The sequence below is a fragment of the Branchiostoma lanceolatum genome, chromosome 12 (assembly GCF_035083965.1).
Source record: "Branchiostoma lanceolatum isolate klBraLanc5 chromosome 12, klBraLanc5.hap2, whole genome shotgun sequence".
In the NCBI taxonomy this organism is placed as follows: Eukaryota; Metazoa; Chordata; class Leptocardii; order Amphioxiformes; family Branchiostomatidae; genus Branchiostoma; species Branchiostoma lanceolatum.
The window spans coordinates 1,327,888-1,355,758 of record NC_089733.1 but is presented as its reverse complement, the minus strand read 5'-3'; the positions used below and the strand labels follow the sequence as shown (position 1 = coordinate 1,355,758).

The following is a 27,871-nucleotide window of genomic DNA, read 5'->3' as shown; positions in this document are numbered from 1 at the left end:
CAGTGAAATTGTCCAGCAAAAATACATTTCATAGACAGTTTTATAATCAAGAAATGGAAGTGAAAGACATACACTTTAATCCTAAATCCATACTTTGTGTAGATTAGAACATCATAAAAGCAGCATACAATATTTTCAAAATACAACACGTGCAAAGCCTGCATGGTAAGAATCATGTTCAGTACAAGCAGATTAGTCATGAATGGGGCAAAAACAATTGGCACGCCCAACAGCTGTCACTACTTTAAATTACAAAATACAGTTTGTTTGCATCGTGATTTTTGCCAGACATCCAGCATTTAAAAATTCTACTAGCACTTCTCTTATGACAAAAGACCTATACTATATACCACATGTAAGCGAGGCATGTGGTCTCAAGCCTAACAAAACTGTCTACATTTTCATTTTCTTGAATATTGTACGGATGCAGGCCACAAATTTACACCAGTAACTGTTACATCCTCAAAACTGATAGCTACATTATACTGTTTACACCACATAGTTTCACGTTCCATACACCTGCTTACTACAACTTACAGACACATTAAGTCAAAATGTACCTACATGTAAGTTTGAAATTCTCTGACTCCATCCTAGCATATAAAAAATGACACGCACACCTAAGCTGGACACAGAGATTTTTTACCTCTCCACTCCATACAATATGTTTAAAATAATCGCCTGCAGTCTGCAATTTGCAAAAAGATTTTCAAGATTGAGGAAGAAAAATTAAACAACCTGCAATTTTGCAGAATGAAAAAATCAGGTTCGGGATTCCATGGTTCTCAATTTAGCAAATCAGCAGCGCTGTAAATAAACTAAAACCTGCACCGCACGAGCCTGGTGCGTGCAGACATAATAGACTGCCTCGTATTGACTTCTGGGGGGGGTTCCGGTACAATAAACAATAACAAAAACAATAACACCAAGTCAGAGTCCGATGTTTAAAACCAAATGCAATGTTCCAGACTTATTAAAAAACTATGCAGAGGCCAAGGTTTTTCTTGAGGATTTTCAATGCCATCCAGTAATATTATGATTTTTCAAATTTTTCCGTGGGCATGTTAACTAAACCTGTTTTAAACTTTTCTAGTAGAAGTTAAAGATATAATTGTGAGAGAATAAAGATAACAGCAATGTTGCAAAGCTAGATAATGATGTAAATAAGTAGGCATTATTATGTTGCAAAGGTATGGAGGCTTGTGTATTTGCAGAAAACATTTTCAAATTCCAGAACAAAATATTCACATTCTGCAATAATGCAGAGCACTGAAAAAAGGATTTCTACCACTGAGTGTCATGCCATAGCACCACAACATATTATTTGTTGTATTTCTTGATGATGTCTGATACATCTGTGATATATATTCCAGCTTTCCTCACACATTTTAGCACCTTTCAAGTGTTGGCAAATCCCATTGGGCTACACTGTCAAAATACCAGCATCATGTATACTATCATATAATATGTTGATGCTCTCCTAAAATTCTTTCAGCCAAAAAACTGAACCACAATGCCTGGCATGACAGTCCATCTTTAGCTACACATGTTCTACGAGCAGTCAGATTTGCAGGACACAGATGGCAATACCAAGTCAAGCAATCCAAAGCCCAAAGACTATCTCTACAGCTTCAAGTGACTAACTTATTCTGTACTAACACATTGTACCTGCAATAACACTATACAAGGAGCAGAAACGTTAAAAAGTATATACATTCAATTAGCCTAATAATCTCTATTGGGTAATTAAGAAGACTAGTGCTATCCCTGGTATAGTTTATAAAGTGTTTGATATGTGAGGTGAGGTTTAGAAGGGTTTGGCATCCTTGTCTACAAACTCCAGGTTCAGCAGCTTGTTGACATCTATGTTGTCCGGCAGGTTCTCAGAGGAGAGATTGGACAGCTCACTCAGGAAGTCGTCTGACATGTCAGCCTCACCACCATTACTGGGGATACAAACAAACAAATTACACATTGTCAAGTGTTATACATGTATGAAGAGAAATATGACTAGAAAGGCAACATTTGCGAGCAAATACAGCATGTTTAGCCATACTCCTCGCCATGCAAAAAATGGACTCTCCCCAAATAACAATGGACCATTCTAAAATACTTGCACTAAAAAAATGAATCACCCCAGTCCAAAACTGAGTCTTCCAGTAGCACCTCAACACAATATGGACCAGTCCACAACCATATCCACTAATTGATTAACACTTCTGCTAAAGAATGGACTTTTTCATAATCATTCCAGCTCAAAATTGAAAGAAATAATTAAAGAATCCTCCCCTTGCAAGAATGGGATATTCCGTGCCATTTCCATGTAAACCAGTCGAAAAATATCCGCTGAAAATTACACTCTTGCGCATAATCAACCCAGTTCAAAATTGAATTAAAAAAGATCAGCCCCAGGGAAGAATGAAGTTTTCCATAGTATACATATGAAGATTTGACAGGAGACGAAGGAAATGACCAAAAACAACATATTTGGGTCAATTCAAAGTCACCGAGAGGGTTTTAATATAATATTTGTAATATGTTTGAACTATTTTGATTAAAAGAATGTCTAAGTCACAACAGTTCTAAAGTGTTCAAACAATTAGAATTGAAACTTATAACATGTTTGAACTCATTTCACATACGTTGGAAACATTTCGAACATAACTACACAAAAATCTCTTTATTTAGAACAGTTTCAAACCATCTATCCAAATGTTTCAATGTTCGAACAATTTGTAACAAAAGATTTTCACAATTGCCCCCATAAACGAAGGTGCTAAGTCCTCCTGTGTGTTTCTGCCTATTTTCGGTGGCCGCGCTAGACCACCAGCGGATTTGTTTTGACGGAGCGTCACCCGCGCGCGACGATGTACACTGTTCGGCACCGCTAATATCCGGCATTTTCCCGCTCCAAAACACTCCACAAGACCCACGTTTTTAGTGTTTTGCCTCTTGTGCAACACGATTCGATTTGCATTACTAACGGGACGAAAATGATAGAAAAAATTCACCCCGTCCCGGCGTCCGTCCCAAAAACATGAACGACATGAAAATATATTTTCTTACAGATTCAATCACAAAAATCAACAGCATGGGATTCCAAATTTTCGCAACGGCCGACCATTTATCATGGTTGAACTTCCTTCCAAGGCGTGCGATAGATAAACATTCCCGGCACACAATAGTCACTAGTACCAGACTAACGCAAGCTCATGATGATAATAGGGAGAAAGTTTTTCAGTGAAGTTTGGCCACCAGAGGGTACATTCATTTAACGTTACAAGCTAGCGCAAAGGGGCGAATCATTGACCTTACCGGGGACTGACTCTACTGGCCTAATCATTCCTTTTTTGCCGAATTCTACGATCCATACGCCCGTACGTAGGACATGTAGGAAGGCACCGCCTACCACCCGCCTTTGATCATGTATGAAGTCGGCGGCAGAGAGAGATCATCAATCAATTTTGACAGGAGTGTCGCGCCAGTCTGAGGAGAAACGATCTCCCGTGTTGTGTTGAAGAATTTGGAGTTTGAAAATATCTGGAATAACTAATGCTAGAATAAACATTCACAAAATCATTGATTTAACTTGTTTTCTGTTATAAAATTTCCTAAACTGCAATTTAACCACTGAGTTTAAGGGAACATGGTGTTTTCCCGATAATCACGTTAAATGTTTATGTCCGGTCTTTCCTCCTCGTAAGCAAACTTCAAGCTTGGCCAGGTGCAAGGCACTCGGGGTCAATGACCTGTAGGTCATATGTAGTATTGAAAGTGACAGAAGTGGCAAATATTGTCAAGAAAGCCCAAAATAAATCGTTTTGAATATATGTATGCCAAAAATGGGAATGTAGTCCTTTAAATATTTGTTCAAGCCACATATACAGCAAATTTCAGGTCATTCGGTTGAAATACAAGGGCGCAGGAGGCCAAGATATGCTAAAAATAGCCTAAAAACCTCAATAAAATCACTTTCAAGGTCAATATGAAAAAAAGGAAAAGAACGTACATTGGTTTTTGCCTACATTACCTCTGTACCAAATTTCAGGTCATTTGGTCAAAAAATGACAGAGATGAATCGATTTGAAGATTTGACAGGAGAAGAAACATGAGAGAAAACAATATGTTGAGCCATACTTATGGCTAAACATAATAATCACATATAGTTATCAATTTGAGTTGTTTTATTGGTACATGTAAGGTTGTACCGATTCAGATTCTTTTTATCTTCGCCAAGTATAATTATAGTACTCGGAGAAGGTTATGTTTTCGGTTGAGCCAGCTGTTTGGTGGGTCTGTATGTATGTCAAGAGCATAACTCAAGAAACATTCGATGAATCTTTATGATTTTTGGTAGGTGTGTAGTGGTTGTACAAAGGAAGGTGAAGTTCAAAAATGGTTCACCTAGCGTTTTTCAACAGTACTGCAGCAGACTTTTAATTTTGTGTGTTTGTATGTAGGCAAAAAAAGTGACGGAAACGTTAATGGATCTTCATGATTTTTGTTAGGTGTGTAGATGTTGTAAAAACGGAGGTCAAGTTAAAAAATGATTCCCCTGGCATTTTCCATCGGTCCTGCAGTGGGCTTTGTGTGGATGTGTATTTGTATGTGGACAACATAACTCGAGAAGCTGTAGATGGTTCTGTATGATATTTAGTGCATGGGTAGGGTTTACAGAAAGGAAGGTCAAGTTCGATAATGGGCCTTCTAGCGGGTACCTAAGGTACTGCAGCGGAGCTTCAAAATTTTGGGGAATTTTTTCTGAAAGTGCTATGGTCATGATTTTTGTGTGGCAGATAGTTCATACCACAGGAATTAAGTTGTGTAAGTTTGGGCCCCCTAGCGTCTTGTTTGGAACTGCAGTGGGTGTTTTTGTTTTGACCTTCGGACATGAATTACTTGAGAAGGGGTCAACAGATCGTCGTGAAGTTTTGTATGTAGAGAGCTCAGATGGTGCTTTACATAATCAATGACTAAATATGCAAATGAGGAGCTAATCTGCACAATTAGTAAGGATAGTTTGTAAATCCATTACATTCCATAATGGGGCATGTGACAGTGTTCCCGAAACAGGTCAACAGAGGGCCTTGCCTAAAAGTATAGATAAACAAGATGGAGCACATAAATAAACAGATGGGGCAGTCTCACTATACTCCAAGGAGATGTGTGGGTCCGGTTGGTTTTTAACATGTTCAGTTTAGGCATTTTTGTCCAACACACTGTTGGAGACATAACGGAAAGGGGACAAAATAGAAAGCCTGACAAAAACACCTAAAAACATGTGAATAACCAGCCGGACCCACTCCTCTGCTCAGAGAGTACACAGCACCAAAACTGCACCACTGCTAGGTATGGAAAAGTCACATGTACTATGTCTTTCAAAATGTGGATGATATGGAATAAAGATTTATTCTATTCATATATATTGACTGCATCATTTCATCATCACTTTCAATATTTTGTCATGACCAGTTATAACATATATCAGCAGACTAGACATATATACTAGTCCTGTACCACCAAATGATTTTAACCCTATCTAGACTGGACTCATCCCCTCCCATCAATCATAACTTCCAGACGGTATGGTGTATGATCAAATTTGCAGGGGGTGATAAGCATGTAGATATTAGTCACTCTCCATAATAAGCCTGGATTATTTGGCGAAGATAATGTGTTCGTGGAACTCTAGTTTCTCATAATTTTGCACGATAATAATAGAGCAGTTGAGCAAAACAAAAATGAACTATTACAAGACATACTTTGAATCTGAAAAAAGCTGACATTTTGGCCAGATTCTGTAAGTTGGGGAATTTAGGGATTGGGTGGAGTTGGTCCCATGTCAAGTGAAGGTGGGTTTAGCCAGTGTTGTTCTATTTCATGTGTCGGTAGCCTGACAAATCGCACTCCTAGCGGCCGGCTGGACCTGTAATCGCCAGGGTGGGGGTCATTAACTTCCGGCCGAAAGCTTGTGAAAACACAGGCTAAGGTGTCGGAAGCAGTTCCATAACGTGTTGAACTTCTCAAAAAGTTACTGAATACCAGCACCATCTCCCTGAAGCTACCGGTATATTACTGTAAACCCATTTATCTAGGGGAAAGCTGCAAGTGATTGATCAATCAGGAGCCAACATTTGATAGTGATAATGAGGTAGACCTATTGTTCACATGCTGGACCTGTATGATGAGTGAGTGAGTGAATGTGCAAGCTACTGTGTTTCTATACAGATGTCATATAAATAAATTATGTGACAGAAGTAAAACATGTTATTATGACTGAGCAACAGCATTATTCTAGTTCCACATCTAAAATAACAAATTGCAAAAAAAAATGTCTCATCAAAGCAAAACACTGTACTGCAGTTCTTCTCGAAATGATAATATGTGTAGTATTAAATTTTTCACTTCCCAAATATTGTAAAGGATACATAAGGCCTGAAATGCCCGGGTGTCCAGTTGCGCTGCATAAGCACATTTTGTTTGGGGTTGGTGGAAAGACCTGTCCAGTCTGGACAGTGTAAAAAGCTGTCCGGTCAGTTTAGACAGGTTGCGCTCCCTGGCCAAAAGTACTAGAACAGCAAGCAGTCTGACGAGTATCAGTGTTCCCGTATATCCCAACATGAAGTGCACTGATTGGATAAAAGCGGGTTTGCATGCAAACCTCTTTGTCTATGCTGCATTCAGAAAGATTAGCGACAGTGTTGTCTTTTCATTGTTACCTCCTTGGCGACACAGCTACCTACACTACCAAAAATTGTTTTTCTTATTTTTCTTGTTTTTCCTTCTACAAAGAAAATTTTTCTGTCAGCAAGAATATTATTCTGTATACAAGAATCCCTGTTTTAAGCACAAACAAGAATTCCTGTTTGGAGCACAAACAAGAATTGCATCTAAGAATGTTTTTCTTACGTTTATTAACTTAAACCAAGAAAGTTCAAGAAAATAATTCTAGTAGAAAGGCACATATGATGGAATTGTCACATGAGAACTGGGCGAGATCCCGCGAGATCACACGAGAGCACATGAGAGCTTCGAGAGTAACTGTATCCGGGCTTCAGAGCTTGACACGATCTGGTTGGAGTCGGACTGCACCGATTTCCGTCCGATATTTGCCCTTTTTGCGCGCCAGTTTTTCCACCGACGCCCGTACTACTCCTTCGACTTTCGCCCAGACCTTCTCCCCGAGACCAGCAACTTCTACAACCGCCGTTTCTCCACCTTTCAAGCATGTACGGAGCAGGTAAACGGAAAACGAGGCCCCCTGCGCGGTTCGCCCTTTCCCCCACCGAAGAATCTGAAGAGGGCGGATGGCACTCCACGCCCGACGCCAGGTTGACTGAGCAGCTGAACAACGAACTTTTGGACGTGAGCAGGCGGATAGAACAGATGAAAACCGACTTGGGCATTCAGGAGGCAGAACTTGAGACGGCAAAGACCCCCCTCCCCATATCTCCGCGGCCACGAGAGGACGACGTCACGGATTCTAGGTCCATCTTCCCAGGGGGCTTAGCGGCGCCCAGCTCCCAACAAGATGGCCGTCGCCAGCAGAGTGTTCCCGTCGGCGTGCAGAGGCACTTCGCGCCGTCCCACAACAGCGTGCCCACCCTGGGGGAGGTGCGTGCCTTCCATGTCTTGCACAGTAACCCGCCACCACACGCGCCAAGACCTTCAACCGGGCAGCAGGCCTCCGGCGGCGCACTCGGATCTGAGAAAAGCCCTCCCCTCGAAAACCTGCAGCCTTCCCCGGACGGCGATCCACTGTGTCCAGGTAAAAAACTTTCTAGTGGTTTATCAAGGAAGGCACACGATAGGGTGGTTAGGGAAGTCAGTTGGCCCCACGAATTCGTATTTTCGGCCTTCAAACCAGTCACCCATGACTCCCTAACTTGGGATCAGTTAATTGCAGGCGAAATGGCTATTATCCTGAGTCCGAACACACATCCCATGGAAAGCCGGAACCGGGGCCACGTATTGAGGGGTCTGATGCTCGACATTCCCACATATTCCTTCGTCGGGATCAGAAACTTCTATAAGATTTTGTGGATCCATGTTGAACACGGTCTCGTCACCATCGACACCGAGACCACCACAGCAGAAGTACACAAACTCAAAGAAGAACACCTGAGGAAACCCTCAGCTGACTCTGGTGTTGCGAGCAGTTTGCAAGCTAGTCATGGTCAAACAGCCTACATGGACAGTGGTGCCGGGCCAAGAACCACGTACTGTTATAGATATCAGGGCAACACGTGCTCCTTCGCCACAGACCATATAGCTGCCTCTGGTGTGTTGCACGTCCACGCATGCAAGTACTGCTCCAGACATAGACCGGGAGTGGATGCCGGACATCCGGCGAGGTACTGCCCACACAACAAGGACCGGGGTGGTCAAGGCAATTACGCAGCGGCGCGGGGCAATTTCTGACTAGGTCCCGCTCACAACACAGAACTGCCCAATCTGGTAAAAACATTGTCTGGACTCACAACTTCAAGCCACGTCACCCACCCCCCATCCCCGCCCCTCCCAACACCGAAGGTCAGCGCCTTACGTCCACGCCCTGCCCTGAAGCCCTCACGCACCGAGATGGCGAGTACCAGCCCAGAATCCCTCGCACTGATGCTCCCAGCACCCACATCAGTGAATCCCCGCCCCGAAGACCGTCCCTCCAAGCCTCCACGCAATGAGATGGCGAGTACCAGCTCTGGACCTCTCGCACTGACGCCCCCAGCACACACATCAGTGAACGCCCGCCTCGAAGACCGTGCCTTCAAGCCCGCATCCATCCAGACGGCAAGCACGCACCAGCAGTTCCCCACCCTGAAGCCCCCAGTCTCACAGATGGCGAGTTTCTCCCCTGCAGTGTCAACTACCAGCGCCCAGCCCAGACAGCGAGTCCCACCACCCTCGTCGGCGGATCAGTCTGCAGCCGGTTCATTACATGAGGTCATCTATGCCTCAGACGCAACAACAACACCGCCAACACCTACAGCGAGGCCGTAGATCGCTACATCGACAAGGAGATTGGGCATGGAGCTACGCAGGGCCCCTTCCAGCTACCGCCGTTCGGAAGCGACTTCATCGCGTCCCCACTCCAGACTGTCCCGAAAGGCACCGAAGGCGATCACCGGGTAGTGGTGGATCTCAGTTTTCCCCCAGGGTCCGCGGTCAACGACGGTATCGCGCCCAAACAATATTTAGGCGACCCTCTTAATCTCACCCTTCCGAGTCATGAGGCCTTGGAATCCTTGATCAGGAAGAAAGGTCCCGGTTGCATGCTCTTCAAGAGGGACCTGAGTCGTGCCTATCGTCAACTCCCGGTAGACCCGCACGATTACCACCTGTTAGGCTTTACCTGGCGTGGCGGCCATTACTTTGATACCGTGTTTCCCTTCGGGTTACGTTCGGCTGCGATGGCGTGCCAACGGACTACCAACGCAGTTACCTTCATCCACGCTTCGCAGGGTTATGAGTGTGTCAATAACATTGACGACTTTGGCGGTGCAGAAACCCCAGAAAAAGCTCAGCACGCCTTCGACGCCCTCGGTCGCACCTTCCGCCATCTTGGCTTAGAAGAGTCAGCAGATAAAGCGACACCTCCGGACACGCGCATGACATTCCTGGGAATTGGTTACGACACCACAGAGATGTCCAGAAGCGTGACTCAGGAGCGGCTCTCGGACACCCTGCGCGAACTTGACACCTGGACAAACAAGAAGAGAGCTACGAAGCAAGAGATACAGACTCTCTTGGGAAAATTGTCCTTCATCTCAGTTTGTGTCCAACCAGGCAGAACTTTCCTTTCGCGCATTATAGCAGCACTGAAGGGACTTCGTCGGCAACACCACCGAACTCGCCTCCCCAGCGAATTTAAGAAGGACGTTCACTGGTGGCGTACGTTCCTGCCAGAATTCAACGGAGTCTCTTTGATCAAAGATTCGGCACGTCACACTCTCCCGGACACCCCGACCACCGACGCGTGCCTCACAGGGTGCGGCGGTACCTTCAACCGTCAGTTCTTCCACGCGGCCTTTCCGCCCGCGATCGCCAAGCAGGGACACCCCATCCATCGCCTCGAGATGCTAGCCATCATCCTGGCTTGCAAAGCTTGGGGCGAGGCTTGGTCCGGCCACATGGTACGTATCGCCTGCGACAACTCGCCGACGGTGCAAGTAATCCTCACAGGCCGTTCCACGGACCCCTACATGCAGGCCTGCACCAGGGAATTGTTCTACCTGCAAGCCCCCCACGACTTCGGACTCTCGGCATACCACATTCCGGGTGAGACCAATAGCCTGGCCGACGCCCTTAGCCGCTGGCATCTGGATAAGAGTCACCAGCGTCTGTTCCGCACGACAACAGCCAACGAGTATTGGACGGAAGTACCTGTCGAACACACCTGGTTCAACTTTAGTCACACCTGGTAGCCAGCACATCTCCTTTCCTGTTACGCCCAGTTCTTGAGTCGTTCCCTCAGGTCACCAGACACCATCGCACACTACCTCTCGGCGGTGAAACTACTTCATCAGTTTCACGGACATTTCGAGTTCAGCCTACAACTCTTTGAACTCCAGCAGACATTGCGGGGGCTGAAAAAGCTGCTGCGTCACCGTCCCAAAGAAGCCCACCCCATCACCCCGGAGTTTCTCCTCCGAGTCCGACAGTTTCTAAACCTGGCCATTCCTAAAGATGCCACCACCTGGACTGCCCTTTTGATCTGATTCTTTGCATACCTGAGAAGGTCCAACCTCGTTCCGGCCTCACCCAAGAGTCTCGAGCAGAACAAGCATCTGCGGCGCTGTGACATCTTGTACGCGGAGGAGGGTCTTCTCATCCGTAACAATTGGTCCAAGACTATTCAAGCCAACGAACGAGACCTCATTGTACCAATACTGGCTATTCCAGGCTCTCCACTTTGCCCGGTGGCGGCCTTCGTTAACATGCTACAACTGTGCCCGGCACCCCACGATGCACCGGCCTTCGTCCTGCCAACGACCCCACGCCGCAGATACCGGCCGATGACAGCATCGATTCTCTCCAGGGAGCTGTCTCGCTTAGTTCAGCAGGTCGGATTACCCAAGGGACATCACACCCTACACGACTTGCGTAGAGGCGGGTACACATTGGCCTTTGAGGCCGGCGTCCCACGCGAACTCAGAAAAGCACATGGTGACTGGAAGTCCGACGCCGACCTCCTCTATCTGAGACCTTCCGTGGACCAACAGTTGCGTGTTCCCGCCGCAATGCGGCACATCATTCTCCAACGCACTTGCCTGTTCTCCCTGTGACAGTAGAACGGGCCAGGTCAACACTTACCTCTCATCGGAGTCTTCTTGGCGCCTTCGGTCTGGCCTTTGACATCCGTGATGCTTTGAACTCTGTACCATCACTTGCGAACTGATTAAAATGATGTCAAGTGCCAAGTCAGACTCCGTCTCTTCGAGTGAGAACAATTAGGCACATATGATGACGGTCGCCGCAGCATATGATGGAATTGTCACATGAGAACTGGGCGAGATCCCGCGAGATCACACGAGAGCACATGAGAGCTTCGAGAGTAACTGTATCCGGGCTTCAGAGCTTGACACGCCACCGCCGTCCCCACATCAGACTCGTGTCATGCGAACTTTAAGTGTCAAGCACCTTGTTAAATTTCTGTCAGTCAAGCGCACCTTGTTGTACCATATTTGCCACACTGTAAGTTACGCACATGTGTTAGTGAGTAGTTTAGATCACTTAAGTTTGCACTATTGTTTAGAGCTTAAACAGCGTCACTGACAACACCTATGTACACGAGACTGAGTCTCACAGCCAGGTATATAGTCAGTGCGAACACTGTAGCTCCCAATTTCAGACGCGAGGCGTTCCTCGCAGATTCGGGCAGAGCTCGATTCACGCCCACTTTGTTCCATCTTTGTATATATCGTATATGCCTTCAGTCAAGTATTGTATTTTGCGACACTGATCGCATAGCAGCGAGAGGCATGAGCCACCATGTTTGTGAAGTCGAACGTTTGTGCCTTGGGACAGAGTATGTGTACCCGTCCCAGTGCTACCGCACAATTTTACCTCGTATCAGTATTTTAACTGTCATGCCTTTTGCTAGTTATTCTGTTTAATGTTGTCCTAGTGTAGATTTTACCTGGCAGAGCCAGTTACCTTTTCACAGTAATTGACTGAGTTGTCTTACAGTCTTGTTACAGTTTTTATACCAGCAGGCACGCTAACTCGATCTCAGGTTGTTACTGAACAGGTTTCACTCCTGATCTTGTGTAACTTATCCGCCTAGTGCTAGTACTAAGCCTTTGACATCCGTGATGCTTTGAACTCTGTACCATCACTTGCGAACTGATTAAAATGATGTCAAGTGCCAAGTCAGACTCCGTCTCTTCGAGTGAGAACAATTTCAAATTTTCAAGAAAAAATAACTTATGGGAAGAATCTGTAAGAATACAAATTTGACGAAACAAAAAGCAAATCTTATATCAAGCCAGAGAAAGCAAGTTTTTCTTATTTTTCTACAAAATTCTTATTGGAAAACAGCATGCTAGAAATATTTTCTTAGATTCAGAACAAAAAATAATAAAATTCTTTGTGTAACAATTGACATAGACAAGACTCCCCAGAGGGTTTCTTGAACTTTCCTGTTTTTCCTTTGTACATGTATAAGAATATCTTTCTCAACATAAGAAAACAAGAAAAATACGAAAAATAATAATTTTGGTAGTGTATTAAACTAACTCATTGAAAAACATCCGTCCTGAAATGACTTTTGAGCTTAGAAATTATTGCATGTACGGTTTGTTCAAACACTTAATCTGGCTGGCCTATGAAAAATGGGGTCCTGTGGCGTATATACAAGCCCGTAGGTAGGGGGAGTTCAGGTTTGGCACTACGTGATGTAATCTTCATGCTCTTCGTGTACTGAGGATACTAGATGATTATAGATTGAGTATAGAATATCTAATCTCCAAGCAGATCTATAGGTTGCGAAGACCGTATCCAACGGGTAGAAGAAGTTTTTATTGCAACCTAAGATCTGCATGAACTCAAACAGGGAGGAGATTCCTTTTCAATAATGGTGTCTCTGCTCCGCCTTGTGGTCATATTAACAACCATACGAATGTCCGCGGTGCTAATCTTTTTATGACTGATTTCTGGGACAAACCCAATCACCCGCGCACGTCCCAGTGGGAGGTTCGTTCCTTCCTTGGTTGAGCCTAGTAAAAAGCGACACAATTATAATTATAGTTTCTTTCACCCATCAGTGATGTTTGTGGCATCATCAAAACCATTCTTACAAAAATATTTGTAGGGAATGTTTACTGTTTCAGGTTCAAGCCACTATTACTAGATATTACTAGTACCCCAAAAGAGCCAGCGTCAAATGACTGCCTTATCTCGCTTTGCTATTGTAATTCTTGCGAAGAATCGATGTCGGTGCCTTTGAAATATGTTGATCCCATTAAAAAAACGTTTTTTAAGGCTCAATCGAAGAAAGTCATCGAAAAAAACAGCGAAAACGTAATCAAAAACAAGATTTTCGCCCACGCATTTCAGTCTCTATGCCTAGTCTCCGTTGCAGACTCCTTACAGCTGTTTTCTTTTTTGAGTTATAATTTTACTATTACATTTTTTTTCTTGTTCTGGCCGGAAAGGACTCTGCGTCCACTCGACATCTCAAAGGGTAATCAAACAACACTTAGTGGCAATCGGTATGGACTTGTGAAATCCGCGCTCCGCGGAGGGTGCACACAGCGCTGGCTGCAAGTTCTCACACCGTAACATGCGTCCTGCATTGTCCCGATAAGTTTCCATAACTTGAGGTTCATCGGGGTCACCGTCTCTTTCAAAATACGAAAGTCAGGAACTTACCAGGTAATACAGAACCTCCTTGGTTTGACATACGCCCGTAATTGATGATATTTCCCGAGAGGAGCGTGTAGTAACTGTTGCTAGGGACTGAGGGAGGTATGGGGTTTCCCCAGGTTGAGGCCATCAGAGCCGTCATCAAAGGAAAGATTGTTTCGTGTAGTTTCTTGGGACTAGCGACCTAGCTGGTCACAGCAAATCGATTTGTTTTCAAATCTGTCCAATTTCGTCAAAGGAGCCGAATATGATGTTGCATATCAGCAGTTGGGCAGTTTAATTTTCGTGTGGTGGAGGGCCTCTCAGTTGCGGTCTGGCACTGCTGACCTGTGAGAGCCCAACCTGGCGCGGACGGAGAGTAAGGTCACAATTGGATGTTAATAGCCTTTGTTGAAGCCGACATCCTGCAGATCTTAGGTTGCAATAAAAACTTCCTCTGCCAGTTGGATACGGTCTTCGCAACCATTAGATCTGCTTGGAGATTATAGAATATCAACTTTTAAACCACCACACCATATTATCGCAGATGTTGTTCTTAATTAATTGATTGAGCACCGGACATCATCATTTAGTCTGTGTGTTGTGATTGTGGATAGGCACAGCTTGCCGAACGGTCAATTCGGATATCAGAACGACATGTAGGAAGGGGCTAAAGACGACGAACCGACCGTGGGATATCGATCGGGTGGTCTTGCCATGAGAAGGAAAGAAAGAATGGCTGACCCCCAAAAAAGACCTGATAGAACTGGTGCCGGTGAATAATACATCCTTGCTGTAATAAGCTGCCAAGTTCCGACAATGTCTATATCGTCATAGACAAATCAGCTTATGTGCTTGAACTAACCGTACACGCAATCATTGCTAAGCTCAACAAAACAAGAGTTTGGAGACCTCATATCACCATGAACTATTCTGTTTATGCAAATGACTTAGACGTTTACATAATATATGCTTGGTCAAGAACACCTTTGACTAACTTACACATGTCGCCATATTGACAGTCCTAACCACTTAGATGAATTATGGCAGTTTTGCATTAATTATGCAAATTAGGAATTATTTGCATGATTGGTATCTGTTGATGCTGAACTTGCCATTAACTACATATGTTAGATGTATTTGAGCCTTATAAAAGAAAACACTGCAAATATAGATTTTCCTCATTAGTTATGCAAATTAAGTCCAAATTAGCATAATTTGCACTTCATTATGTACATCTTTGTCTAAGCTACCTGTATACTAAATATCATGGAAATCCGTCGTTCCTTTGTTCAGTTATTCTCCTTAGAAGATTTTCACGATGACGCCCCTGCAGTTCCAGAGCAAGCTGCTAGGGGTCCCAAACCTACACCACGTCTTCATTACATCTGTCTTTAAAAAAACAAGACCATAGCACGTCCAGGTCAAAAGATACAAAAATGGAATTTCTGCTGCAGTACCAAGGTCACGTACCAGGGGGCCCAAAATTGACCTTGAATATCGGCTTTACAACACCTGCCCACATACCAAATATCGTAATCCATCAAGAGGTTTTTGAGTTATGCTGACTACAGTAATGCGGAAACACAAACACACAGACAGACACACAGACAGACACATCCAAAACTATATCTCCATTTAAAAAAAAAAATGTTTGGATATATTGGCAACACTGATAAACGTCAGACCGCTTGCAGTTCTATCACTATTTGCCAGGGAGCACAACCTGACTAAACGGACCCGACAGGTCTTTCGGCCAACCCATTTGTTTGGCACAGATTATTTCTGAACTCCGGTAGTGCAGCACATAGTACACTGCCTAGGTTCGGAGCAAAGAACGTAAGCCTCATGCAAGTGGTCTACCACTGCGTGCAGCAAGGTGTAAAATCACCAGCAGAAAGAATGGATTAATGGGCCATCATACTAATGTCTAAAACTGAGGATTTTCTTTCAGATTTTCCCCAGTGATTTTGCTGAATTCATCAAACAGGCTCTTTTCCTGATGTCTGTAAACCTTAGGACAAATGAAAGCCCAAAGCCTGCCAAGTGGGTACCAGAGGAAACTTTTGCAAAACCTTTTTTTTTCCAATCTAGGGCATTTTAATTTCCTTTCTAATGTGCATTTTCTTACAACGAATAGAATTTTGGATTAGCAACCTTATGTCAACCAACCTTCAAGTATTCTGATTCATTTCCTTTAATATAATGATAATTACTGCATTGTAATCAATTCAACCTTGCAAACATTCTCCTCCAGAGATTTGCAATGAATAAATGATTTTGAGTAAGGGCGCTTGTGTTAATTAGTTAACTTTAACTCAATAGACAACATTCAGAAATTCTAGCTTTGGAACTGCGTAGCCTGAAATGCTGATGGGCAACCTAGATTTTCACTTAAGTTGCCCTCAAGCAACCTGACATTAAAAAGTATAAATGAGACCACTTTCCTCAGTCTGCAATTGTCTACAATTTGACACTTTAATATTTCTAGTACTTTTCATCAGACCAGTAGAAGTTTTTGGAATTTGTACTTTGGACAGATACACATGTTGGGTAATGTTTTTCCAAAAAATCTCCTAGCTCACATTACCTCACATACTGATTCAGCATATCAAAAGCAGGGATGGGTTTGTGCAATTCAATCAAGTTACATCTCCAAATGGTTGAAAAGGCCAAGTTGTAAGATCCCATCTTTTAGTGATGAAAAGTTGAAAAAAAGGAAGAAAAAAAAAAAAGGGCACCAGCACCAGCATAAGCATCATGGCACGTGGACCAGAATTTAAAGTTAAGTACCGGAAATGTAAAGGAGTGTATTCACCCGTCAAAGTCAGCCGGTCCGCAGGCCCCAAGCATCTCTGGGTCGGGACTCATGATGGTGGGTTTGTCCATGGGCGACGCGGGCCCTTCCATGGGGTGGGGGGTGTTGGGGTTGTCGTAGGTCATCGGGGAGGCGATGGGAGGGGGTAAAGTCTCCACTGTCGCCTTCAGGGCCGCAGGAACGTAACCATCAGTCTGGGCGGGCTTATCTGTAAATATACAAATATCAATTATTATCAGTTATACATAATCATGTTTCATAATGGCAGCTATTTCTCCATGCTATCCAGGGGGGATAAATAAAAAATTGGGTGAGAAGGGATGTTTAGCTTTCATACAATATACCTGTTTAATTTGGTCCTTGGCTGGTGAGAAAATCAAATTACTAAATCTTAAGTCATCTTCAACTGAGGTGAAGCATGATACTCTTTCAAGTAGCTAGTAGTGTAACGTGGCTTTGCTATGACTCACGTTTTTTCCAAGCACACGGACAATGCGACTCCTTTCCAGACGTGTCTAAACCTGGGGCGCAAACCTGGGCCACTGGTTCCACAGAATTTGAACCAGACTTGGCGAGTAACAGAGTGTGCAGAAATCTACACCATATGGACAAGAAACACATTCACATTAACACAACCACTACATGCACATCATACTACATGTGTCCCACCTCGGATAGGCGTGTAGTACTTGGAGAAGGCCTCGTCTTTAGGAATGTCGGGGTACAGGTTGACCAGGTGAGGCAGGTCGTGGATACGGTCTGCCAGCGAACGGATCCCGAAGTCCCGCGTCGTGAAAGGCTGAAGGTTCCATACCTGTCGGTCACCTGGATTATATCATACACATTCAAGTCATTAACTGTGCATACCTAAACTTCGGACCTAAGAATGTTTAGGTTCAAGTCTAAAACCCCCTAAAACTAAGCATCAGTAACCAAGTCTGCACTTGCAGAAAAGAATCTCTCGCTTATATTCTCCTTTTTCTTCTAAACCATCTAAAACCTTCCATAGATTGTGAAATGTGCACTGGAAAAAGACAAAAACATTGCTGTTTTTGTGTTTATTACTGAGCTTTTATGTTTACTGCTGACTGTATCATATAAATTTGCATGTATATTTGCTGTTTTCTTTTTCAAGTTACAGCAATACTATTACATTTTTTTCTTATTGCTGGCCGGGAAGGAGTCTGCGTCCACTATGCGCCTCAAAGGGAAATCAAAAAACACTTAGTGGCAATCGACATGGACTTGTGAAGTCCGCGCTCCGCGGAGGGTGCACGCACGGCTGGCTGCACGTTCTCACGCCATAACCATGCGCCCTGCATTGTCCCACCAAGTTTTCATAACTTGAGGTTCCTCAGGTTTATTGATGGCATTTCCCTAGAGGAGCCTGTAACTGTTGCAAGGGAGGTATGGGGTTTGAGGCCATCAGAGCCGTCGCCAAAGGAAAGATTGTTTCGTGTAGTTTCTTGGGACTAGTGACCTAGCTGGCCATGGCAAATCAATTTGTTTTCAAATTTGGCTAATTTCGCAAAGGAACTGAAGATGATGTTGCATAAGACATGTGGATTTGTTTTGTAAAGTAGCCTCTCTGAAAGACTGTCTTAATCTTCTTTCGAGCTCCGAGTGGACGCAGCCTCCTTCCCGGCCAGCAATAAGAAAAAAAATGTAATAGTAAAATTGTAACTTGAAAAAGAAAACTGCCGGAAGGAATCTACAACGGAGGCTATAAGTCTGGACCTGAACCTGAACCCCTGGACTTGGATCCGGACCTGAACCTGTACATGACTTAAGGTATGCAGCACTACAAGTCATCATTTATAACTTTCCTAAAACAAAACAGGCTAATGTCCTATTTTCAACTGTGTAACATAATGCACTTTCAATGATAATAAGTTCGTCTTTCACTTATTAAACTCTTGATGATTACTACTTTATATTATAATATTATTCGGAATGTATTATTCATTCAGTTTATGTTAAATTATCCTTTTGTATCCCAATTTGTTATGATTTTGTTAGGGGTCTCTTTGAAATCTTCTTCTTAGTTAACTGAAGGGACCACCATAAAGATTAATAGATAAATAAATACGAGGTCTCCAATTGTCAATAACCAAATTGTTAGTACAACATGACATTGTACATTTTGTACATGGTACTTGGACTTGAATTTTGACTTGAAATATTGAACCTGAATTGTATCATGCCATACTTGAGAAGTTAAAGTTCGAGTCTCTTAGACTGGCTGACAGTGTTACATGTACATTTGACACCTACATTTGTACATTGTAGTGTGATGTGATGCCAAGTATTACAATTGCTGATTCAGATACATAGCCACTTGCATACTTGAAAAGCTACATCAACATGGCTGAGTTTAAAGACGAAATACAAAAATTATGAATGGAGTTATCATGAATGAACTCACTTGGGTTGTTTGGGTCCTGGGCTACCCATGCGATAGTGATGCCCCCTATCTCTGAATCACTGAAGCGCAGGAGAAAGGTACCATTCTGTTTGGACATCAGCATTGTGTCTCTGGCTCTGTCCTTGTTGACAAAACCCAAGATTGTCCTATTGAAAAAAAAAGTTGCCATTAGTTTTGAATCGAAATATGGTCAATCCTGTTTTTAGAGCCAAATCATGCATAGAAGTCTTGTGGTGATAAAAATGGACCATGAAAAATGTGCTGTACCCATCCTCCCATGGTCCCTTCAGGTTCTTCTTGGTCAGCTCCATAACTCCATCAAACCACTGCCAGAAAGTAAAGCTCCTGTTCGGCTGAAGGGGCTCCTAAGGAGGAAATCGTATAAACTGCATTTAGAAAATGAATAATTTCTACTTTCTAAATCTAAAACATGACCTTTTTAGTTACTCTTAGGGAGTACTAGTCACTGTGATGTATTGTTTTTGGCTTGTGTGTGTGTGTGTGTGTGTATGTATCTGTGTGTGTGTGTGTATGTGTGTGGGGGGGCATATGTGTGTGTGTTTATGTGTGTGTGTGTGTATCTGTGTCTCTGTGTGTGTGTCTCTGTGTGTGTCTGAAATGCAGTCTCAACGTATGCTCTGCCTCTTTACATTTTGCCAGAGGGTGTGAAGTTTGCTGCATTGTCTTTCTGAGTGATGCTTCAAAACTAAACATTACATTTCAATGTGTTACAAGTTATGAATTTGACATACATTTCCAAATTGTTGTAATTTTGTGCACCAAGTTTAACTGACCTTGTTGAACTGAGACCAGGAGATCTTGGTTTGTCCGAAATCTTCAGACTCAGGCGGGTCTACAGTAAGAAACCAGACAAAGCTTTATCAGCAACTTTTACAATTAATAAAGAGCAAATCTTACAATGCTCACATTAACTTGACTACCCAAGAAACATTAGATTACTGACAAATAGTAAGTGTCTAGGTACACAAACTTTGTTTTAGAAGAAAGAGTAGTACCATTAATGAAAATGCCAAGTCAACAGAATTCAACATCATTGATATGATTCTACATGAAACCTACATGTACTACAGTGACCTCTAATTGAAGTGTGGCAGACATTCCAGGTAATGTCGTCCTTATCGTTATAGTCACTGACGAAAGACAGCGGATGCTGTCTGAAACGTCTGAGTCTGACTGTTTCAAAATTTTATCCAGTTGCTTGAGTAACTATTTTTGGCATTCCAGGTAATATTGCTTGTACCATGCAAAAAGTACACATTAATAAAGTGTTAGAATAACCAGAAAGCAACTATGAGAGAATACACATGTATTCTTTTATACATTTTCTGGACAATAAAACAAAACTCACTGTTGATGTTAAAGGCTTTGGCTGCCAGATACTTCATGTTGCTCTCGGACAGAGGTCTCCCGTTGACATACGTCCATTTACAGTTCAGGGCGCTGGCCAGCTGGGACCATGTGACCTCCGCTGGCACGCAGAACGGGCTACGGTTCTGTACGCAACAATTTCACACATTAATATCTAAATATAAACACGAGTCAAACTCACTCACGCTTGCTCGCTCACTCACACTAACACTCTCACTGGCTCACACTCAATCACTCTCACACCCTCACTCACACCCTCATACACTCACTCACACCCTCATTCACTCTCACTGACTAACACCCTCACTCACTCACATGCTCACTCACTCACACCCTCATTCACTCACACCCTCACTCACTCACACCCTCATTCACTCACTCACTGACTCACATCCTCACTCACTCACACTCTCACTCACTCACTCACTCGCTCGCTCACCACCTAACGTGTCATGTACTAAGAGATGGAAATGAAATGATTGATATACTTACAGGCTCTGCAAAGGCATTATCCCACAGAATGGTGGCCCAGGCATTGGAATCCTGGTTCCCATGTACAATCACCACTATGGGTAAGGACATGGTCTGGAAAAGGACAGATAAACACAAGCAAATTGCATTAATCCAACCTGCAACTCCTTAACCCTTGTCCAGCTGGACTATTTTTCACCCTATGTAGTCACTGTGCTGGGCTTTTTAGACCGGGGCCTCTTTAAAGGAGGGGTACTGTTTTTACTTTGCTATTTTTTCTCTACTTTGCAACCAAACAACCCTATAAAGTTATATATCAATACAAAGCTAAGAGTCTCAACTTTTCAAAAATATATTTGAAATTTCACCTGAAGCTAGCTATTTTGATTAAAAATGGCAATAAATCAATTAAACCAGCTCTTTTCAGAAATTTTCCGTATTGCAGTATCTAAACCATACAAAAATACTAATATCAAAGCTGCACAGTTTTCTGACACATCCTGACAACATCAGAGCTACATCTATGATAAAGAAATTCACCCAGGTATCCCAGCAGGTAGGTTTATGACCATACATTGTCCAAGGTGCTGAATTGGATTTTCAGTAGAATAGCTGTTCCCTTGTGAATAAGTATACTTCTTTCTGTAGCTCTATTACAATTACTACACTACTTTCCTACACGTCAGCTCAAAGCTTACAGTAGGTACTATCTTTAGAATTCTACAAGAGAGTAATAACATTAAATACAAAGGTAATAAAGAGTCATAAAAAGCAATAAAAAGTACATTTTTCCACGATATACCCATATAATGCTGTCTAGCATCAACACAGGGGCTTCTACCAAGACGTCAAAGTTGCTGAGAAGTCTTGACAACATCAGAATGATACATGTGAAGAAATATGATACACATGTGCAGGTATTGTAACAGGTGAATATATGGCTGAAGACTGCCCTTGGTGCTGAAGTCACTTTTCAGCAAAATCCACACTCTCATACAGAACAGTACACTTCATTTCATAGCCATAAAAGACATATAAAGACATAAAAAGCAATAAAGACATAAAAAGCAATAAAAAGTACATTATTCCACTATACACATGTTTGTATTATGCTGTCTAGCACCAACACAGGGGCCTCTACCAAGACTTCAAAGTTGCTGAGAAGTCTTGAAACATTAGAATGATACAAATGAAGACCAGTAAAAAAAAAGCCTAGTCACTGACACTGACACTGCCCACATCATGGTTGTTCAAATATGCCTGGATGTAGTGCTCTTTGGTATGGTAGATCTCCATACATGTAGTCATACACAGTGTGACTTTGCACTGCTTGCACTGGTACCTAGACCGACGGCGGTACCATTTGCTCTTCGGCTCTGGCAAGTTCAGCGACTCTGCCTTCTGCCTCAAAGCAGAATTGCAGGCAAGGCACACCTTCTGCGGAACGGCTCCACCTTCCTTGGTCTTCGGTATCTCCTCCAGGTAATGGCCAGCGCTAGCAGTGAGCCTTTGCCGGTTAGCGCCACTTGCACCTAGACTCCTCCTTTTCACCTTGGCATACCCCGAGGAGGTGATCAGTTCTTTCACGATCTCCCTCCTGAATACCTTGTGAAGTGCTGCCGTCTTGTTTGGATCTCGATTGGTGGCCTTGAAGTGTTCCTTGTGTAGAATATATCCATTACAGATGGTGAAGCTATAAATATGGAAGAAAGCCTTCTTCCACCACTTCAAGGTGCGCCTTCGAAAGCTCATGTATGCAACCATCTGATCGGATGTATCAACCGCCCCCATATACTTGTTGTACTGGTTGATACAATCTGGCTTTCTCTTCTCTTCCCCGTCGCGGTTGTGCTTACCAGTACCGACTAGCTTGGCACTGTGTGCTATTGTCAGCATCTTGACGTCCCTCCTGTCCTTGTACTTCATGGCCAGGAGGGGGCCATTGGCCATACAGAATTTCTGTTGTGGGGTGGTCAGGGTAGCATCTTTGAAGGCATTTGGGATACCCTTCCTATTCCGCATGGTGCCGCAGGTGTTTACGTTGGCGTCTGATAAGTCCAGGAACAACTGTGTAATAGTTGTCGCAGTACAGTGTATGACCTGTCTGGACGTAGGGCTCCATGAGACGGGAAACAATGTCATATGTGAGACCTTTCGCCGACGGCTCTTTGCCCTTCCCCCCATATAACTCAAACCTGCAACAGTAACTGTTGCTTGAGTCGCAAAGCTCATAAGCCTTCAACCCATACTTGTCCGGCTTGTCAGGGTTGTATGTCCTGAAGTGAATGTTTCCCCTGAAAGGAACCATGCCTTCATCGATACAAATCTGACGGCCAGGTGACCTAATGGCCTCGAACTGATGGATGATGGTTGTGTAAAAGACCCCCAGTTTGTGGAATGGATCATAGTCCGGGTGATCTCGGGGCTTGTAGTCGTCGTTGTCACTCTGGTGTAGGAACTTGAATATCAGCAAGAACCTATCCCTTGGCATGACTGACCGGAAGAAGGGGGTCTCATGCAGCTCGTCCAGGCTCCAGTAGTCCTGGATGTCTTGCTGGTTAATGATGCCCATGGCGATCGGCAATGCCAGAAATGCTTTCATTTCTGGCTCGGTTACAGGGTACCAATTTCTTAGACGAGGAGCGCGGGGAAGGTCTTCTTTTGGGTGTGCAGTGAAGTAGTCCTCTGCGTACTTGTTAGTCATGTCTGTAATTGATGTGTACAGTTCTGGGGGAAACATGAGATTCAAAAAATCCAGTTTCTGCGGAACATCTGGCAATGTGACCTGAAGAATGATAGAAAATACAGCACCTTGTAAGCTCCAGACAAATAAGTCAATTGAATCACATGTCTGTGTACATATGAAGTGCAATGCCAAACTAATATGTAATGATATGGCAGTGTAGAGGTCAGTCTTACAATAAAGATTATGAAGATCAATATAATGCAATACACCTAAGATGAAAAACTAAAGATAGGCTTTCATATTGTTAATAAACTTAGCAGCAAACAAAAATTCAGTGCCAAATATATTACTACACGGTTTACATAGACATGAGATAGCAAAAGTTTCAAAAACCTGCTAGAATTCAACAACAACAAAAAAATCAAAGATTTAAAAAAAAATTAATTTACCTGGTCAGTAAACCCCCTCTCTGCAGTAAAAGAGCAGAGGCCGGGGTTAAGTTTCCCCATCAACCTCTTGCCAGTTCTCATTGGCAAGACGGGGATCAATTACAGCTGTTTGGCGCGTGCCATCGGGAGTTGAGCATCCCCGAGCACCACGTCCGCGGGTTGCGGACCGGCCGCGTGTTCCTCGCCCTGCAGAACTTCCCCGCCCACAACCTCGTCCACGACCTCCACGGGCACATCCACGCCGTCCTCGGTCAGTGCCCCGAGCTCTTCCAACTTTGGTGTCATGAAAACAAGCACCAATTATGCAAATGAATTTTGACATTCATTCAACCTTTGAGGTATACATCTGTGATCTGTAAACTTGCCCAGTTCAGTTCTTACATTTTACATTTCGATTTTTTCCCCAGTTTCGCCGCTGCCGGCGAAACTGGACCTGTTACGAGATCATACCATGGTACGATGCATGCATGATAGGTAGGATGGATCTTGGAATCATGGAACATGCATCGAAAATTACATGCGATCCATGGATCTTGGAAGGTGGTACATTGCATCCATGTTTGTATACATGGCCATATTACATCTATACCACAAAACTGAACAAGAAGGAACTGATTTTGTCAAGAAAATGAAGAAAATGAAGAAAACAATAGTACCATGCAGAGAGGTTTAAACCTTATATATCTTTAAAATCAGTTGAAAATATGCCTAGGGTATCGGTTAGGTCGTAGAACTTGGGCCGGAAGATTGTCGGTTCGAATCCCTGAGGGACTCCGAAAGTTTTTTTATCTCTTTTTTTCTTCTTTTTAAACATCCGTTTGATGTATACAACGCCTTTGTATTATGATCGTAGATTCCAAACCATGCCTCAAATTTTTTTTTATTCATTGTAACGGAAAACACCATTGAACGGATGCTTCTACGTATGGTTGATTGGTTGGTTGGTACAAGCATAATATGGACCTGTTTCATGTCATTTATACCTCATGTATGTCATTTCTGCCTTCATTTTCCAATGGTGTACGATACGTTATAATAAGAATTAAGGGCTAGGGTGACGGATTAAGGGTTATGATGACAGATTAAGGGAAAGGGTGACGGATTAGGGTTTGTTATGATGGCGGATCAATGGCAAGGGTGACGGAGTAAGAGCTATGTTGACAGATTAAGGGTTATGTTGACGGGTTAAGGGCTAGGGTGACGGATTAAGGGTTATAATGACGGATGAAGGGAAAGGGCGACGGATTATGGTCTGTGGTGATGGATTAAGGGACATGCTGATGGATCAAGGGCAAGGGTGACGGAGTAGCTATGTTGACAGATTAAGATTTATGTTATGATATCAAGGGTTATGATGACGAACTAAGGGAAAGGGCGATGGATTACAAATGTAGGGTCTGTGGTGATGGATTAAGGGATATGGTGAAGGATCAAGGGCAAGGGTGACGGATTTAGAGCTATGTTGACAGATTAAGGGTTATGCAGGTGGATTAAGAGTTATGGTGACGGATTAAAGGCTGGGGTGATGGATTAGGGTCTCTGGTGATGGATTAAGAGTTATGCTGTCGGATTAAAGTTTATCATCACGGATTTATGGCAAAGGTGACGGATTAAGGGCTATGGGGACGGATTAAGGGCTATGGTGACATATCAAGGGCAATGCTGAGGGGATTAAAGGCTTTCGTAACGGATTAAGGACAAGGGTGACAAATTAAGGGTTATCCTGTGGGATTAAAGTTTATGTTAACGGATTAAGGACAAGGGTGATGGATTAAGAATATACATCACATCCTGTTATAATATACTCCTCAACAAACCACCTGCAAATAACCATGTTCATGAGGCGAAACTGGCAGCTTTTTGCAAAAGCACTTGTTTAATGAAAAGTGAACTTTCATTTTCCATACCCTGACTTGGAAGACCAGTTCATTTCCACCCACACTGAACTGAGACTGGAACAAGATGGTGAACTTTTCCTCGCACACCGTTTCCTGACCTTTCTTCTCGGGACGCTTGATTCTCTTCAGTTGCTGCAATGAACAAGAAGTGTGCTCAGGTACATGTTGCTTGTTTGCTTCATTTTCTCTATTTGTATTGCATACCCGGTAAACCAACTCACCAGGTTTGTACAACTTCAAGCTACATATCTGGAATGACTTATTTGATCCATCCCTAAGCACAAGGCCACTGTGCCACAATCTGGAAGACATGTATGTAAGGGGGATATTGGACCAGGCTAACAAAGACAAAATGTGTGCATCATCTACATATCTAAATGTGTGACAGAAACAACGAGACATTATATAAATGAATAGTCTCAAAGGGCTTTGGTTTGCTTCATGTTTGAGGGACTGACAGTGTGCTATTAACATGTTTTCCTACATCACAAAAAGGTTTTAATTTTGAGTCACTCATCCACCTGTGATGACTAGGTCTATTGCTTTAGGAAATTCACAAAAAAATATTTGACCGAGGAAGGAGATGTTTGATTTCTGTTGTACTGGTTAGAGTGTAATTACCATATTCCTGAAGGTGACTCCCAGAATCCTGGTGGCCTGGTGGTACTCCATCACTCCAGTGTTGTTCAGGATTTCTCCACTGTTGTCGTTGCTGGAGAGGCAGAAAAACACTTTCACTTTGTTTGTGATAAACAGTTGGGAAGCAGGTAGAATACTTCAGAACAATTTTTTCAACTTATCTGTCCATAGAAATTCAAAGGTAACATTGATTTCATGATCACAAGTTCTTCTCTGACATTTACAGCCTCTCCCAGTCATTCAATTCTATATTAAGGGCTGGACCAGAAGGAATTGAAGGAGAAGAAAAATGTTTAATTGATGTAATTACCATTTGAACTTTGTACAGATTGTAGAGGAAACACGAAAAATCCACTATAGAAGAAGGACAAATTTGACATGGTAAAAACTTCCACTGACATATTCACCTAAGACTAATTTTTTAGTAGTGAGCACTTACTCCTTTATCCTTTCGTTCCTCAGCAGTGCTCTTGCCTGGTTTTCACTGCAGAAAAATGGATTCATAGTAAACAATTATAAACTTGTATCTATTTGTGTACATTGTATGTCTATTACCATAATTGGGCTGCCTCCAACTTAACATTTTTGTCCCACGTTTTGTTTGGCAGTCCATGACTATTGTTAATTTTCATGGTAAACTCTGGTTATTAAGTTTTACATTTATTTAAAAAAATAAACCCACCAACCAACCAACCAACCAACAAACCAAAAAAAACCCCAACACATGTGACCTTGTTACCAGAACCTTGAAGTTTAAGTTTACATGACGCATTTCAAAAGACAAGGACAGAAAGTTTGTGATCACAGTTCCTGTACTCATACCTGATGATGGTGGCTTTGACGTTAGGCGGGTTCATGTGCACATTCAACTTCCCTCCAACCAGCAGTCTGCAGGGAAACAACAACACAACAGAGGGGCTCATCAGAGTAACTTAGACTTTCTTTCAATGCTAATTAAAGCTGTCAGTTATCCTCCTTATAATCTGTAATGCCATACATGTCCTATTCAGTACTGGTACGTACATTGGTACTGTTAGAACAAGTTTGCTACACACCTGACTGAAGCCTGGAACCTTGTCTGGGTCTTCAGGACTTGTGGAGGCTGTTTTTCGATGATGAAGGTACTGCAAAGTTGAAACATCACAGTTACTGTCACAGAAGAAATATTGACATGCATGAACTAACATACATGTAGTTACATGCTGTGCCTAATGGTATTTTACAATGGCACTAGGGATACGTATCGAAACCCAC

General features: G+C 43.1%; 1 protein-coding gene and 1 pseudogene across 2 annotated transcripts in view; both read right to left on the bottom strand.

Moving 5' to 3' along the window:
• Positions 1–22: 22 nt before the first annotated feature.
• LOC136446205 (signal transducer and activator of transcription 5B-like) overlaps positions 23–27,871 on the bottom strand; it is a 44,301-nt gene continuing 16,452 nt past the window's right edge. Inside the window, exons 9-21 of one of the 2 annotated variants that reach the window (XM_066444518.1) lie at positions 27,673–27,741; positions 27,440–27,505; positions 27,057–27,101; positions 26,600–26,690; positions 25,988–26,110; positions 20,967–21,059; positions 20,455–20,599; positions 19,880–19,938; positions 19,353–19,450; positions 19,086–19,231; positions 17,330–17,485; positions 16,661–16,868; positions 23–1,946 (exon numbers count right to left, since the gene is read on the bottom strand). In XM_066444518.1, the coding sequence (XP_066300615.1) occupies positions 1,808–1,946; positions 16,661–16,868; positions 17,330–17,485; positions 19,086–19,231; positions 19,353–19,450; positions 19,880–19,938; positions 20,455–20,599; positions 20,967–21,059; positions 25,988–26,110; positions 26,600–26,690; positions 27,057–27,101; positions 27,440–27,505; positions 27,673–27,741 (1,438 nt within the window). In that variant the 3' untranslated portion in view covers positions 23–1,807. Of the gene's footprint in view, positions 1,947–16,635; positions 16,869–17,329; positions 17,486–19,085; positions 19,232–19,352; positions 19,451–19,879; positions 19,939–20,454; positions 20,600–20,966; positions 21,060–25,987; positions 26,111–26,599; positions 26,691–27,056; positions 27,102–27,439; positions 27,506–27,672; positions 27,742–27,871 lie in introns of both variants that reach the window. The other variant, XM_066444519.1, reaches the window with a different exon arrangement.
• On the bottom strand, positions 21,282–24,177 carry LOC136446209 (piggyBac transposable element-derived protein 4-like; annotated as a pseudogene).